The sequence below is a fragment of the Rutilus rutilus genome, assembly GCF_951802725.1.
Source record: "Rutilus rutilus genome assembly, chromosome: 7".
NCBI classification, from domain to species: Eukaryota; Metazoa; Chordata; class Actinopteri; order Cypriniformes; family Leuciscidae; genus Rutilus; species Rutilus rutilus.
This window is the reverse complement of record NC_140221.1, coordinates 22,239,510-22,252,846: the sequence shown is the minus strand read 5'-3', so window position 1 is coordinate 22,252,846 and position 13,337 is coordinate 22,239,510. Positions and strand designations below refer to the sequence as shown.

Sequence of the window (13,337 nt, the reverse complement as noted above, 5' to 3'; positions counted from 1 at the left end):
TGAATATATTACGATGTTATGTGGAAATATATGCCTTTCTCCACTGATGCTCGAAGTAGTTCAAAGCATTTCTAAGGATGCTGATTTTTAGAAGGCAGCTGTTCGACTCTGAGATGGCGAACGGGAACATGGTTTGTTTAACATAGCAACACATAACAATAATGTAGACAAGCAAAAGGCTAATCATATTAATTACCGATGTTCTAAAGAGCGATACCATTCAGGGCTCAAGGACTGCCCGATGGCCCGGGGCCAGCGTGAAAGACACTCGGGCCAGTTGACATAAGTGTCACTTTATGATAGCAGTAACTGTAAAATGACTATTGTAATGGGGTAGACCTAATAAAATGTAGGTTAATTAGTCTGTGCTTTTGTATTTATTCAAATTTTTAGTTTAGTGAATTGAAAAATAAAATCATTATTTTTGTTTTTAGATTGTTATGTTACAATGTTAGAATGTGATGTGATTTTAACCCATTTTTGCACATAATATTCTATTTGTAATTTGTTCTTATTTTAATACTGACTGTCTTTAACAATATTTAAAATGTATAAGGTAGGCTAGTAGTTTTTGGTGTCATAACCTTATTTATTAAGGTTACATGGATCAAAAACAACTAAAACAATAACTAAGCCTATTTTATTTTATTTCATTTATTTATTACTTTTTTGTGTTGGGGCCAGTGAGAATTTTGGCAGGGCAAGTAAAAATTTCAACCACTGGCCCGACCGGACCAGTAGAAAAAAATCCTTAGTGTTGAGCCCTGCCATTGTGCAGCGTTTACTACAGTAAAGTTCGCAGAGTGGATCTCTGAGCTCGTGTGAGTAAGTGGGGTCGGGGCTAATTTGCATATTCATGATTCCACGTATACTAAATGAAGCAAGGGTGTAGTGTTACATTCAAGCTATTTTAAATATGTAATTTTCAAAGATCAAGGATGAGCTTTAAGGGATAAAATTATTGACTACAGGAGGACTTTAAATGGAGATGTAAGTACGAGTATACAAGGTCTCCTTTAGATTAACATTAGACTAAGTGTAGGGCTGCAGTCAGTAGAGAAGGTCTTTTTCCTTTGGTTTGAAAAGGGAGCCAGTGTGCTAATGGCCCAAGGTTCTTTATCATGGTTGTTGGCACGGACAGAGGGACCGGAGCCCCTCCTCCTCCTCGGTCTGTTCCACGAAAGAGAAGCAAAGCACTGGAACAAGCAGAGCTCAGCCAACACAAACAAGCTGTGCAGCTGCCAGATGGGACCAAAAAAATGTCAGAACCTCTGCCACAGAGACATGGAGAACAAATAAGGGGGGAGAAGGGAAACGGCGATAATTCAGGTCAAAACAAAAATAACAGAGAAAGGGTCCAATACATGAAAGACATATAGCAACCACAAAGCAGACAGAGGATCAATCATTCATTCTCTAGGTTGAAGGGCAAGAGGAAGTGCTTGTTTCTATGCTCTCTTCGACTTGTAGTACATCGACAAACTGACACATGGTTGACAATAAAAGCCCATTTCTGCCATTCAGAGCTCAGTTTACACTGACTTTACATTCCACCTAAAGACACTCTACATGGAAATCTCACAAAGCCTTTCATAACACCCAATTCTGTTGTTGTTTTTTGACAGCTTATACAGGAATGGTGGTTTATTTCATTATAAACCAATTATTATTTCACCAACCTCTGAGCACTTCAGGTTTGAAAAACGACAATACAACTGCTTGGATATAACAGATATGCTGGTGTCTATAACACAGCGTTATTAACATTAACAAAAAACTTAACTGAAATAAAACATTACATGAAAACATTAAATGAAAATTATAAATGGTGTTTTGGCAACTAACTGATTTCTTTTATTTGAAGTACTAAAATGACTAAAACTACTGAAATAAATTAAATATTAAAAACAATAAAAACAACAAAAACACTAAACCTTAAACTAAAATGAAAACTGAAAATAGAAAAATAAAAACTAAGTCAAAATATAAATACATACTATAACAGTATATGTATAATACATAACAGTATATGTATAATACTAAAATAACTGCTATAGAGAAGCTTCTGTTCATGTCCTACTTTAATATTCAAGCCCTGATATAAAGTTAATGTGCTGACTATGATCGTGGGAATGAACCGGTTCACACAAAGCAGATGAAGGCCTCTTTGACCAATTTTACTTTAACCTTCAGAGAGTTACTTTGACCCTGAAGCAAAACTGCTATAGCTCTTTAAAGCTATTAATTAATACCCATGTTTTACTGAATGTTGGTAAAACTAAACAATAGCAACTCACAATCAAAAATTTAATTTGGAACACATTTACAACTACAATCGCCAAGCATGCCACAAGCTGTCACACAACACGGTCACTGCATTCTGACAACATTTTTATTCTAAATGGTTAGCCTAATGCAACTTTAGTGTGTAAGAGCTCTGAGATAAACTTACTGGTGTTTCAGCCTTTTAGTGTAGTGGAAAGGTTATTTAATAAACTTATAAAATGCCTCTATGCATTTTCAGGTAATATACAGGTCGTCAGGGAAATGTAGTAATATTCTGGGATGTATTGACAAAAAAACAGACTGTCTGACCGATGGAGGTTGGGGGTGGGGATGTGATAAACAGTATTTTTATTTTCAAACAAACTTCTTGTGGGCTGACTAGTTGACAAATCGGTCTTAAAAATTGTCATGAAACAGAAGTTTTCTTCCCTGTTGTGACACATCTGAGTGAAATGGCTTCTTGAACAAGAAAAATAAAATACAAATGTAGGGCAGGAAATGATTTTGCCCATCAGGAAATTATTGGATTGTTGTGACCTCTTGTTGACAGACTGCCCCGCCCCCACGCCAAAAAACACGTCATCATACAGGAGAAAAGATATTGTTGCAAAAGGTAGGGGAAGATTTTTTTTTTTATTAAAGATTAAAATGGGCAAACTAATTTAACTTTTTTTTTTTTTATAAATCATTTATAATAAATAATGCAATATTCCATTAAAAAATAAGATTAGTCAATTTAAATGGTGGCTTTAATGAAGAGTGTGTTTAGGGTTCATTAGAAACATTTTCACAAGACACATTCTTGTGTTGAAAAACAGCTGGAGCACAATGGAAAAGAACAGAACGCAGGATGTCCTGGATGTGTAGAAACATGCACCATGGTTTTTATAATCAGTTACTAAGAACACTTGCACCCTTACCAATGGCTAAATGACGGTTGCAAGATCGAAACATTTTAATAAATATTCATTGTTTTTACAAACTACGTTAATAGACACTTTTTTTTTTTTTTCAAGGAGGATATTGATATATTTTCTATGACATCAATATTTGGGTCTCAGAGGGTTATGTGCATCGAGGGAGAGGAAGCAAGAATTAAATATTAATCTACTGTCAATATTCTAATATGTTACCTTATCTTTTATTGGAAACCTCAGCTTTATAGTCAACCTTTGGACACACTTTATTCTGTAACAGAGGTGAAGCAGCGGTTCACACAAACTGCACTACAAACAAGTACTGCTCCATTTGCTTTAGATCACAAAACTTCAACTATTTTTAAGTTTAGCTATTTTAAAGTTTTTCAATCCCCCCCAAATAGTATCATTGTTTTCAAAGCCAAACGAACAAACAGGAAAGACGATAAGCTACTGCAAAAACTCAAACCAACCAAGAAAAGGAGGGAGAGAAGACTAGGCCAAGAAAAACAGCATAACATGGACGACAAAACGGAGCATCAACAACGTCAAAATAAATCCTAAATTTGAGATATATATATATATATATTTTTTTTTTAAATCTATGGCTTAGTTATGTCTTTAGTAGATGCATGGAAAAATCAGGGTAAAATGTATTAGCAGCACACCTCCTGTCCTGTAGATGTCACCAAGGCAATAGCATATATCCAAGCTAACCACCACCGCACACAGCTTTTATACATGCAATGTGCAGATAAATGAAATAATATACTAAACATAAAAACAAAATAAACAAATGTCCTTTTACATATAATAAATAAATAAATAAATAAATAAATAAATATATATGATAACTTCAACCATAGCTTAACCATTAAGCAAAAGTACAGAGCCCTGCAATCTCCACAAACAATCACAACAGCCTCCAAAACCACACAAAAACTACTCCAACAAACAGCCATTCCTTCACTAATTCATAAGGTACCTTCATCTACGTTTATCTGCTCCTCATGAATGTCCTTTTCATCCCATTATATATCCCAGAATGCTGTGCAGCCAAGGCCAGAGTTAGTGACAGGAACAGGCTGAGCAGGAGAGCGCGCCTCGGGCAGTCTGACAGCGGCGTTGCGCTGGATCAGATCCTCAGCTGCGGGACCCGGCTCGGTAGATCAATGGCGCATATTCCGAGAAAGCATGCCACGGGGTTGTTTGAGCCTGCTAAAGAAGCAGTGGCATCTCCAACTTACGCACACACAAAAATATGTGCGAGCGCTAGCTAATCTGGGTGCTAGGGTCAGCCCAGGTAATCCCCGCGGGGTGGAGGGGAGAAGAGACTGACCGATCTTAACCCAGCCCCGTCAGGATTTTGATTGGCACAGCAAGCTGCTCCACAACTTTCTCACTGGTGTCAGAGCAAACGGCACATACCACTGCGCAGCTCAGGAGGGGTGTCTCGCATACACACACATTCTCCAACCCTCCCTCTTTCTCCGAAAAAAACTCTGGAGGGACGGCAGAACACACGGGCTGCCAGTTTAATGAAGAGAAAAAGAAACAAAAGTTCGTTCTTCCCGCTTATGCATATTCTTTTGGCTTGTTCTCTAAAACATTCTCAGGGGACTCTAGGAACAGAAAGCTTGGGCAGAAGTTTGTTTAGAACAGCATTCAGAACTCCACGTAAGCTGAACTCGACTGACAAACACTTTTATGGGTCTCTAAGGGTCACAGACTCCACCCACACACAGACAAGCTCAGTTACCAGACTCTACTCCATCTCCCCCCCCCCAACAAACACACACACACAACCCACTTTAAAGATAAGATAAAAAATTAACCTGCTTGTCCTCTCTTTTTAATCAGAATGTAAACGTAACAATCACAACAGGTGGTAGAGGAAACTACAACTGTGCTGTATATACCCACGTAGCTAAAGAGACACCAGGAAACACTTACGGCTACATATGCAAACGAAAAAGGCTGCGCATATGCCTGCTCACTGAAAGCACCAGGGGCTACTGATGGCTGAAGAGTCAGGCAGTGAGTGAATGTGAATGTGTGCGTGTGTGTGTGTGTGTAAAGATCAGATCATCTCCTCATTACTGCAGCTCAACTCCTGACTCAAAGACACATGCTTTCAATGACCCGTAGCCTCAGCTTGTGATCAGCACGGCAGCAGTGTTCACAGAAGTCCTGTTACACACACTCTTATCCAGCACTGTTTATCCAGTGCTGTTTAGATAGGCTGAAATATAGCTGTAATTAATGCTGATTCCGTACAGCAGCTGCTCACACACACATGCGACAGAGGGCTAATCGAGAGTTAGATGGGCCGTGTGGAAGTTCATCTCATATGTACGATAGTATTCAAGATATATCACTTGTACTTCAAGCAGAGGTTGGATTAACTTAGCATTTACCAAACGTTAAAGGTAGGGTAGGCAAAAAAATTTTATAAACACCTTTTGTAATACTGGTTGAAACTCTTCACATCTCCTGACAGCAAATCAATAATAGAAGTTGTCTAAATAGTAAAACATGTACATGTATCTTCTTTGGAAGTCTCAGGACCAAAAAATGTTCAGTCATGTTCACGTCCAATCATGCAGTCAGGTGGTACAACTAGAGCTCTTTAAGTTGTTTACATTCATTATTATTGTAATGTTATGTGCTTTGAGACATAAGGTAATTTAATGCCATCTCTTGCCTCGTGCCGCTTTGTGCAGTCATGTGTTTTGAAGGAGGCGTGGCTTTGGAGATGCTCTGAAGGGAGGGTGGGATCTCATGCTTTCAAAGATAGCTTGATATTGCTAGCCTCTCCGAAATTGCCTACCCTACCTTTACAAATATGCTATTATTTTTATAAAATGCTTTGTTATAAAAATATATGGCATTTGGTCTATTGAGTATCTTTAATATTTTCTTACGGTTAAGGATCAGGTATTACAAGAAAAGAAAAAGAAAGAAAAGGAAGTTTAAAAGCACCCCCATGAAAACAGACCAGGAGAGAGACGCGAGTAAGGACTTGGGGGAAGAATAATGTTTTAGATATTGTTCATTAAATCAGATGACCAGATTGCAATACCACAATACCAATGTCTCTACTCTGTAGTATTTCACACTGTGAAAGCAGAATACTAAGAATACCAAGAACCCCCAACATAGTAGTTAGTAAGACTCCATTGTGATATCAATGTCACCCTAAAATACCAGACATTAACATTTTTCACTGAGCAAAAAAATGATAACTTGAGGGGTTTTTTTTTGGTCGAACCACGTTGTCATACCCAGATAAATAAATAGAACTTTACAGTTTCACAAACTATCATTCTTTAAGCTATCATTCATAGTTCCCAACCTGTTTGACCTACTTTCTTCTGTGGAACTTTTAAGGAGATATTTTGAAGAATGTTTTGGTGATCATTGACCTTCACAGTATGGACAACAACAAAAAAATTCTCCTTTTATATTCCACACAAGAAAGGACGTCACACAGGTCGAAAACAACATACGGGTGACTAAATTATAGTATTTTTATTTTTAGATTAACTGTCCCTTTAACTTCCATTGAAGTATTTGTTTCGCCAAGTCCAGGTAATTATATCCCTAAATTCAAGTTCAAAGTAATTGTTCATTTTAATGATTGGAAATGTCAATATTTAACTTATCAAGATGAAATCTACATAAAATGGAATGGCATGCATTATTAACCATGCACCAAAAAATTATCCATCTCTTGCAGTTGTCTACTCATTTAGCATCTTTCTCTTTCAAAATCCCATTGAATGTGATGAAACAGGCCAAATATGCGGAACCAAATGTAAAACAGGTCAAATGCCCAATTATGACTGTGGTTACAAAGTTAAAATGATATTGCATTAACAAACCATTTAATTTCCATAACATAGATAGTCCCTTCCCCACAAACACAAACGTTTTGACTGGGACATGGAGGCTGAAGGTCAAGGTCTTCCTCGAAAGCATTGTGACACGGTTTCTTTTATTACATTAGACTTAATCGTATTTAAATGACTTGATTAACTGTTGGCAAGATTTTAAGATCTGTTAATTTTACTTGCAACAGTAGCTTAACAACGCCTAAACGGTAAATTTGATTAACCAATTGCCTGTGCTGCCTAGGTGACGTCAGGAGAAACCGAATGTTCTTTCAGATGAACAACAACTGATTTTGTTGAAAGATTATGATTAGGATATTTTTCAAACCTGAACTGATGAATCAAATACAACAAGACCTTGAACACAGATTAAGAGAGTAAATGGCACAAGTTTCAATTTCATGTTTACTTGAAACTATTTGTCCATGTCACAATGAGATAACCTGGTTTGGATGCCATGGGCAGATTTCACCTTCCTGAAACACGTTTTTTGAGTATATGCATGTGAAAGTGTGAAGCCGCAGCTACTGCACTCAAACAGCTTTAAAGTTGGAGTCTGAAACTCTCATGTTCTTCTCCTTTCCCTCTGTGGTCCCTGAGAGCAGCATGGAGCCTCTCGGCTGTGCCAAACAGATAAAACAGATTCCTGGAAAGCTGTGCAGCCCTCCATAAATCAGAGAGAACAAGAGAGAGACTCTCAAAGCACAGATGCATTTTTGCCCTATAACCTGCACGCGCGCGCGCACACACACACACACACACACGGTCCGAGTTCTTATAAGACAGCATCAACAGCGTACAAAAACAACCACAAAACACACCCTCTCATAAAAAAGAAAACACACAACCTCACATTAAGCATGAATCAAACACACCCCTTCTCAAGAAAAAAAACACACATTCAAAACAGAGCCATTTGAAAACACACACTGGCTTCCTCAGACTGAGATGCAGATGTTTTAAAAGTGCATACTGAACACTAGGGGGCTTCTTGTGTACTAAAAATGCATCTCAAAACAGTTCTTCTGCTTTTTTATGATCACAAGAATGAATGTAAATTCAACTAATCCCCACATAATAGCTTTACCTACTAAACTTTACCTATAAAAAAAATATTACCTACTAAAATGCTATATTTCAGTGAATGCAATTGTGAAGTGAGCATCAGTAAAGCCTACTCATTCTTGATGACAAAACACTTGTCAATAACAGATTCATGTTTGTAATTGTTAGTATTGACAACATTGACACTTTACTTTGATACACTGGCTAATACACTACTGTTCAAAAGTTTGGGGCTGGTAAGATTTTTTATGTTTTTCTTTTATTCTCATCAAGGCTGCATTTTTATTTTATTTTTATTACAATTTAAATTTAATTTGTATATTTTAAAGTTATTTATTCCTGTGAAGGCAACACTGAATTTTCAGTGTCACATATGAGAGGAAATCATTCTAATATGCTGATTTGCTGCTCAAGAAACATTTCTTATTATCATTATCAATGTTGTTACTTAATATTATTGTAGATTCTGTGCTACATTTATTCCATGATTCTTACTGACCCTAAACCTCTGAACAGCAGTGCATGTTAAAAAATAATAATTTTTGTTCATTATTAATAGGTATTCACTGAACAACACCACAAAACACTACGCAAACAGTGCCACAGTTTTGGAGAAAATTTGATGCAAATGCAGTCATTTTGAGCCACAATAATCAATAAGCCTAGTAGGCTGCTCAAACACAAAGGCTATGTTCAGAGAAGCATACTACCACACTAATCTTACTATAGCTGCAGTATACAGTATGCATACTGTGCACATTATGCAAATGTTCTATATGAGGAGAATACCTGTATTGCAAAATGTGTAACAGCTTACTATGTGAAATACTGCATCCCAATGCAAAGAGCTCAACTTCTGTCATCAGTGTGATGGATAAACCGGAAGTAACATGTGAGATGTGATTTTTAATGCAACATATCCATACATATCCATGTTCAGAGTGAGAGAAAAGTGCACAAGTGAAGGAAAAAAAAAAAGGGCTTTTTTAAATACCTGATTCCTTCGATTCCTCCGATTTCCAAAATTTCGTCTGACAAGAGTTTTATAGTTCTGACTCTTCTTAGTCAAATAATAGTACAGCACACAATCAGACACACACTGCACACAGGGAGAGAGAAAATACAAATACAGCTGCATCACTTGGGCTAGTATTTGAAAAGAAGATACCATTAACGCAACAAAAAAAGCTGTCTGTAGGTGGGAAGGTGTGATCTGAGACAGTAAAGCTGTTAAACAGTACTTCAGTTACAACATCCACTGGTGATCATCCAGTTCTGGGTGTGACAGCAATCCACCACACTAAACTGAATCACAAAAAAAAGAAAACCCACCTTTCTCTCCAGATATGAAGCTATCAGCCCGAAGTTCTTTGGATGCTGCATAAACCTGCACCACAGAAGAGACAAAGTTGAGAAAATGAAGCACACACACAGTCACACATGCCAACATGAGCCACAGTTACTCACTTTTCCTTGAAGATCTCCTTCTCGTGTTCGGTCCAGACATTCATGAACTGGCGGGATTTGTAGACTTTCATTGGGTCATCCATCAGACCGTTCATGTTGATAAACTTCACTCTCCGCTGTTCGGAATCGTACATCATAGGAGGAATGACTGACAACTGCCTCATCTGCTTCTCATTGTTCTGAGAGAGACAAAAAGGTGTTGAGATCCAGGATGGGTCTGCAGCACTTGTTTACATTACTGTAGTCTCAGCCTCTGACGGCACACCCACGGTCCATTCACTATTCGTCTGATGCACGCTGCACACAAAACTTGTGACTTGCGAATAATCACAAGCTCCAATAAGACAAGCTCCAATCACATTATCCGATTGCAACAACTTTCGGGAGTAAGAAAGATTTTCATCAACTGTATACTCAACGTTGTTTTCTTAAATTTGTTTGTGAAATAAGTAACCAGTACTTTTTTTAGACCAATAGAAATTATGACCACAAGTATACACACATTACTGCTAATTTCTTTGGTGATTTCTGTACATTGGACCAACACCAAATAATTGAATTGTTTGAATGGGTCTCTTTTAGTGTCTCTTTTAAATAAGCCCACCCTTAAAGCTAGGGTGTGCCGTTTTGTAGAGGCTAGCAATGGCAAGCTAGCTTTGAATGCAAAGAAGGGGAAAAGATTTCACCCTCTTTCACAGCTCTCTCCAAAGCACATAACATTACAACAATAATGATCTAAACAGCTTATCTACAGTTATTGTTAGAAATTGAAACTGTTTAGTAAAGGTTTGTTCGTGCCATGTTGAAATGAACAATTACGAAATTACGACTTGTAAAAAGCGCTCAGTCCTCATAGAGCTCGTGATTACATCTTGTAAACTTTACATTTTTCTGAGAGCTCTGACTTGTACCACCTGACTGCTGCAGATTCATTTTGGCATCAATACACGGTCAGAACAGCTCAGACAAAAACGTCACTGTTTGCCATCTCGTAATTATGACACGGCGTGAACGCAGCAAAAGCTCGTTGTTTTGGTTCAGGAGGAACTGTGAAAGGTGGCTGCGGTTTGTTTGCAATGCTCTGAGACTCTAGCAATGTGTCTACAACTCTGCATAGCCTAATGGAACGTGCTGATAACGTGATGTCTGTGCGAGCAGGGTGTGTGTAGGTATGCATCAGGTTGACAGGCAGGACATCCTATTATTGCATTCAGAACAATCTTTTGGTCCTGAGACTTCCACATAGATACATCTCCTTTTTTATATTTAGACCACTTTAATTATTGATTGCTATCAGGATGTTAAAAGACAAAAAATTAATGAAAAATATTGTCTACCCTAGCATTAAACAGTAGATAATACAATACAAATTGTGGTTGGTCTCTGTCCTATTTCAGTTCCTCTGTTTCCTGTCTAAGTGGGAGGATCTTATCCAAAATAAGGTGCAAGTGAACCAGATTTTATGCTGCATAGTCTGGTTGTGTGATAATTCAGTGGCTCACAGGAAATAATAAAGTCTGATGTATGGGAAAAGGATGGGGTGTACGTTTACCTGCTACTCATCTGGGTGATGCTCTAAAACACTTTCTGAACTTGGGGTAAAGCCCCAGGCATCTTTTCCATATGGATCAGAGTTTATTTCAGGTTATACATCAGATAGTTAAACTAGTAGTTTACCTCCTGCTCCGAGAGGCCGTCAATAATCTCGGAGATCTCATGTTCACTTCTTGCGATGGTGGCAGACAGGCCTGTCCCCCTCTGGCCCACCCTAAAGACGGGAAGGATGAAGCATGGTGAGAGAAAGCATTTCTCTGTTCCTGGCTTTGTTTCTGTACCATGTAAAGGCGCTTTCCCAAGCAAGCTACCAGACCAGAGTCCCACCCTGTTTCTTCTCCCACAAAAAGCCTTTGAAGCAGCGGTTACAGCTATTGGCAAGATTCCTCTGGGTCTATTCATGAGCTCTGGAGCTCTGAAGTTCTTTGGTTTAGAGACTGTTCCAGCAACAATAGCTACATACTCTGGCTTGTCTAAACAATCAAGACAGGCAAGCAGCATTCAGTAAAGTTGGATGGCTTGATCTGAATGAACGGAATTATAGACCTGCTTCCTGCAACCTTTATGAGGGGGAAAAAAATATTTAGGGAAAGGCACAAATTGCCAAAACTAGGGATGCACGATCCTGTGCTTGTGTACTCGTACTCATTAAAATGCGCCGATACCAACAACTGATACAATGCAGCGTATACAGTACAGTGCTTGTGAGAAAGAAACACTGACAACATGGCAAACAGAGAGCAGAATGTATATATCAGAGAAGGATGCCTATGAAGTAATGTATCCAATTAATAGAATGTTAAACAAATTAAATATTTCCGCCTATATAGCTGCTGTGCACTGCTAAGCAAACTAATTTGATTCATATTCCTCTGCCCAACATTTTTTTTAAATAAAAAATGCAATGAAAATACAGCTTTCGGAACTAGGTAATACAAATAAAAGTATTAATATTGGACTAGTTCTGGAAAAAGTGGTATCAGTGCATCTCTAGCCAGAACTAACAAGTCTAACAACTAACAGGTCTGACGTGGTCTTGACGGGGTTGAGAAGCAAGACTCTTATTCAGTGGATCTATTTTTTTTTTTTTTTTTTAAACAATGGCTATAGCAACATTAAATTCCACTAATGGTTCTCAAATGTGCATTTTTTAAGAACAGGCGTGCTTAAAGTCAAATAATTCCATGATGAGAGAAAGGCGAAAAAACTAAAAATACTACATACAGTACAGGTCAAAAGTTTGGAAACATTACGTTTTCTTATATTTTTGAAAGAAGTCTCTAATGCTTATCAAGGCTGCGTTTATTTGATCAAAAATACAGAAAAAAAATAGTAATATTGTGAAATATTATTACAACTTAAAATAATAGTTTTCTATTTGAATATACTTTAAAAAATAATTTATTCCTGTGACGCAAAGCTGAATTTTCAGCATCATTACTCCAGTCTTCAGTGTCACATGTGACATCCCGTCTATCACATGATCCTTTAGAAATCATTCTAATATTCTGATTTATTATGAGTGTTGGAAACAGTTCTGCTGCCTAATATATTTGATGAATAAAAGGTTAAAAAGAACTGCATTTATTCAAATTAAAAATATATATTAATATAAATATCTTCTTTACTATCACTTTTTATCAATTTAACACATCCTTGCTGAAAAGTATTGATTATTTAAAAAAAAAAGAAAGAAAAAAAAATTACTGACCCCAAATTACTGACCAGTAGTGTATATTGTTGTTACAAAAGATTTCTATTTTTTTTTAAATTGCTGCTTTTTTTTTTTTTTTTTTTACTTTTTATTCATCAAGTATCACAAGTATCCTAAAAAAGTATCACAGGTTATGAAAAAATATTAAGCAGCAGAACTGTTTCCAACTTTGATAATGAATCATCATATGCCAAGCTACAATCACATTATCTAGGTCTGTTAGTCTGACATTGCAAAAACTAGACTGGTACTGGGGGCAGGGCAGTATGACAATATTTATGTGGCAACGATACAGATTTTACAGTATTGTGCATATAGGATTACAGAAACTAACTGAATGTGGTACACACACAAAACTGTGCTAAAACAGGCAATTAGGTCTTAAGTGAACATTTACAATTGGGAGAAAATCCAATGTGTGTCAGTTATATTATATTGGAG

The 13,337-nt window shown here is 37.2% G+C and overlaps 1 protein-coding gene across 23 annotated transcripts in view; it reads right to left on the bottom strand.

Annotated features, from left to right (window-relative positions):
• Positions 1-13,337, bottom strand: part of ncor1 (nuclear receptor corepressor 1) — a 126,068-nt gene that overhangs the window by 62,410 nt on the left and 50,321 nt on the right. For 18 of the 23 annotated variants that reach the window (XM_084414955.1, XM_084414958.1, XM_084414971.1 and 15 more), the window contains exons 11-14: positions 11,306-11,396; positions 9,629-9,807; positions 9,494-9,548; positions 9,156-9,260 (exon numbers count right to left, since the gene is read on the bottom strand). In XM_084414955.1, coding sequence (XP_084271081.1) covers positions 9,156-9,260; positions 9,494-9,548; positions 9,629-9,807; positions 11,306-11,396 — 430 coding nt within the window. Of the gene's footprint in view, positions 1-4,188; positions 4,894-9,155; positions 9,261-9,493; positions 9,549-9,628; positions 9,808-11,305; positions 11,397-13,337 lie in introns of those variants that run through there. The other 5 variants (XM_084414961.1, XM_084414963.1, XM_084414965.1 and 2 more) reach the window with 2 other exon arrangements.